The 4,430-nt window shown below is 26.1% G+C and overlaps 1 protein-coding gene across 1 annotated transcript; it reads left to right on the plus strand.

Moving 5' to 3' along the window:
* Positions 1-2,863: 2,863 nt before the first annotated feature.
* Positions 2,864-3,640, plus strand: LOC136990259 (prohormone-1-like). The gene is made up of 2 exons (XM_067288642.1): positions 2,864-3,025; positions 3,264-3,640. Exons 1-2 carry the CDS (start codon positions 2,864-2,866, stop codon positions 3,429-3,431), a joined length of 330 nt encoding a protein of 109 aa, XP_067144743.1. The 3' UTR covers positions 3,432-3,640.
* The last annotated feature ends 790 nt before the right edge of the window (positions 3,641-4,430 follow it).

Below are 4,430 nucleotides of genomic sequence, written 5' to 3' on the forward strand. Positions count from 1 at the left end.
CTATTGTGAATTTTTAAAACAGTTTTATGAAACTAATGTAATTGTTGGAGCCATTTAAATGCGTTAAAATATTATTTCTTTGGGAAAATATAAACAGAAAACCTACTGCAATAGGCGGCTTAAAAAATCCTTTTTGTTTGAAGTTAATCCTTTCTACGGAAAATCTCTCAAGATAATCCTTCTGCCATTTGTCCCAAGCGCTTAAGATGAGATTACTTAATCTGAAGCAAAAAAACTAAATAAAATAGAAATGTATTTGACTGAGTTTGTAAAGATATTTGGAAAAATCTTAGCTTTTATTTTAATATATGTTTACATTATATATTTATTTTAAAGCTTAAATTTTAAATAAATATAATGAGAAACTTCGGGGTTTCGCCATTACCTAACGAAGTCGACTTCTCTGTAAAGCACTTTCTAATGCGGGAAAGTAGCATTTACAGGAGTTAAACAGTTTATTGCTTTGATTCACGTTTAAAACAATTTCAAACGGTTCTAAATGTTTAAATTAAGTAATGAAATGTCTTAAATGAACTTATTTTAATAAGATTATGCTTAAATTTTTATTTTGAATGAGAATACTTTACAGATACTTTAATATATAGCGTAAGTAGGTTACCAATTTATAAGATCCAATTCAATTATAATGGCTGATAGTTCAATTAGCTACGAAAGATAATCACCGAACAGCACTTGACGTGGCAGCTGACGTTTTGTATTATACTAACAAGTCATTAAGATCAGATTCAAAGACATTAATTCCACCCGCTTTACTTTATGCTTTAACTATTAATACAAGTTTACAAAGTCCTTGAAATACCGAAATTAATAAGTGATTTAATTTGAAACATTATAAATGTCTGAAAATTTTACAGAAAAAGATTATCTTTACAATCTAAATTCCCAAATTTTCGCTTCAATTTTCACTTGATAAGAAAACCCATCATTTGAATATCAATTTAATGAGATTTTTTTATATGCGGATACGGTAATGTAGGAAATATTGCGAAGATTTTCAGTTCTTAAACAGTTTTTTATCTCATTATTATCTTATTGATTCTAGTTTTAAAAAGATAAATGCAAAAATTTATTTTTCGTAAAATTCAAATCGCCTTTCTGTTTTTTTTTTCCTTTTTATTTAATTTTGTAAAGCAGCTTTCTCTGATACTTTAAAATCCATTTTCCATAATTTACTTTAAAAAATAATTACATAAAATAATTAAATTTAAGTAAAAATGTCATTTTTTATACATTAAGGAATAATCTTCTGACTTATTTATTAAAATTAATATAAATTTAATTATATATAAATAATAATAAAGTAAAATTCAGTAATGTAAAATGTTATATCTTACTATTAAATGCATAGAATACGAAGATAAATGGGTTAAAACTGTTTCTAAAAAAATTAATTCTAAATCAAATTTTTAGGTTTATAATTTATTTCTATCTTTAAATATTTTAAAAGTATTTCTTATCCTAGTAATGTCCTAGCGAGTTTTTTCCTCTTAAAACTCCTAATTATTCAAAAATTAAGATAATTAGATATGATAAAAATTGATAAGACAATATTTTTTTCAATTTTATCTATTTTTAAGCGTAAATTTATTAACTAATCAGTGAGTTTCCTTTAAAAATTGATAAGTGACATACCGCTACATTGAAAATGTTTAAAAGATTAACGACTGGAAATTTCAGCCATTGTTTCCGTCTCAAAACAATTAATATGATGTCACTTTGTAAACAGAAAAGTTATTAACATAACTAGAAGATTTATATGAGTATCAGTGAGAATATCCAACCTCTGAATTAACAGAAAAACCTTCATTTATATGTATATATATAATTATATTTTAAAAATATTTTCTCATAAATCGAAAATTAACAATCCCTTAAAGACGATTTAGCGAATTTTTCTCGAATATTACCGATAATCTTAAGAGCAAATCCGGTAGAAAGCTTTCCATCTTGATACTCGATTAAGTTGAAACTGGGGATGATGTCATTAAGTTCTAGGTATCTTTCCACCAATAGGAGGAGACAACTCTTATAGAAGATTTGTCAGAACCGGGACCGTCCCATCCTATTACCGCTCCTGCATCACGTGATTTGGATCAATTCCTCTACTGCATGGTCACGTGGCGAAACCGGGGCGTATAAAAGTAGTTGCGAAATAAAGCATTTCCTCCCATAACCAATTTCCACAGTAAACAGCAACAGGTATGATCCTTAAACTTATTTTGCTTTCAGTTTAATTAGCTTAACGATAAAAATAATCCTTATTGTCTAGACTTAGTTAAGCGGAGGAAAACTTTTTAAATTGATTTATACTCAGTTTTTACCTTTTGTTTTTATATAAATATTTAAAATAAGTATGTATATTTATATAAATTTAAACAAAATAATTACAATTAACTCTTCTTAAAAGGTATTATTATTATTATTATCACAAAAGTGTTTTGTAGTAATAATATATTTGAAAAAAAAAATTAATGAGATTTTGGCTAATTAGAAATTAGTCTTTTTTTTTCTTGTTCTTGACTAGTGAAAGGATTAACTGAACTAAGTTTCAGTTCCCGAGAGAATAAAGAAAGGATTATGTTACTTCCTGTTTTTAAAAATTTTTAAATTAATAAGTAAAAACTCCGTTTAATCGCATTAAAATCTATAATAAAACAAGCATTATAATTTTTAAAAAAATTAATTTAAGAAATTATTCAATTAAATAATATATTTTCATTTTCAAAATTATCCTTCATCAATCTTCATGATTAATCTGAGAAATTTATATCTATCAAGATCTCTCCGGAGAACAAGCGTTAAAGCTTTCGGATATAGCTTAATAGAATGAATTTAGAGTAAAATGAAGACAAAACGGCTGATATTAATCGTTTCTTTAGCAGTTAATCTCATCAGTAACATGTCTCCAGTAGCATTGAGAGTGGCTATTTTGTCGATGGCCCTTTTTTGCGTGGTCTATGCTAAAAGCATCGGACAAGAAAAGGCCATACCATTTGAACTCGACGTAAGTTATTACTTTGTATTAATTCTTAACGACAAACTAACATTAAAAGACGTAAAAAATTCAATATAATTGCTAACAAACTCAATAAAACTGTTAATAAAGTAGAGAAGAAAAATTAAAGCAGATCCGCTGATGTGTAATTAGTTTTGTTAAGCAACAACTGTTCGCTAATTGATCTTCAGACTTGGATAATTAACTTAGTTTTGCCTTTATTTTTCTTCTATTTTTTTCCTTATAGTTTACGCCAGACGACGGATCTCCAGAAACAGCAATTATGAATTATCTTTTCGCTCGTCAGATGGTTAATAGAATTCGTAATAACTTGGATATAAGCGATCTTCAGCGCAAGAGGTCCTACTGGAAGCAATGCGCTTTTAACGCAGTTTCGTGTTTTGGTAGGAAGTAATTAAATAACAGAAAAAAATCCTAATTACAATTATATTTATGTATTTAAAAGATCATATATTATTCTTCTAAAATTACGTTCAGTTTTGTTTGTATATGATGTCAATTTTCATTACAATTAATGTTTTTTCTTGTAAGTAGTCATTATAGACTAGTTCTTTATGTAAATAACTTGATTATGCTCTAAATAAATTATTGTAGTACGCATTATTTGTTTGGTAATTTATTTTAACGCATCAGTTGCGCGTAATACGAAAAAAATCTTGTTAAAACTTCCCATATTGTCATTTTAATCTTGGAAGAAATTGAAATAAGAGATGAAGAAGTAAACGATAATTGTGCAGCAAACAATTAAACCTCCACAGGAAAAAAATAAAGCTAATTTTTTTTTAATCAATAGAAACAGAAATTAACTCATTAAGATAACAAACAATGATTTACACAACTAAACAATATATTTTTTTTTTCGTGTAAGACAGAGAATTAAGCAGTAAAACATAATCAAATTCTAAGAATAGAACTGTTAATCGTATAAATCCTATTAATCTTTCTGACAATTGTTATTTTCTATTAAAGATTAACTCAATTAAATTTTTTTATAATATTTTTCTTTATAAATTAATCTGTTTTTTTGACAAGAAAAAATAACCCGAAGATAGATGGATTAAGATCATTAATTTTGTTTATCGTTCAATCTAAAAATTTAAATTATTGATTTTTAGAAAAGAAAAGAAAAAAATAATTAATTTAAATCTCTTAAAATCGGAATTTACAATAAAATAAGAATATTTTAATAAAATAATATTAAAGATACAAGATACGTCGGAGGTTGTAATCTATCCCTTTCTTTATTTATGTTAATTATAAACCTGAAACCTCCTACTTTTTTTTCTATCATTGGGTAAACTAAGTAAGAATAGAAATGCGAATAAGTCTAAGGAATAATGACAATATATTTGACTTCTTAGACAGGAATTGAATACGTTGGCTGCTATCTTGC

The sequence above is a fragment of the Centruroides vittatus genome, unplaced genomic scaffold (genome assembly GCF_030686945.1).
Source record: "Centruroides vittatus isolate TY-2023 unplaced genomic scaffold, ASM3068694v2 scaffold_899, whole genome shotgun sequence".
In the NCBI taxonomy this organism is placed as follows: domain Eukaryota; kingdom Metazoa; phylum Arthropoda; class Arachnida; order Scorpiones; family Buthidae; genus Centruroides; species Centruroides vittatus.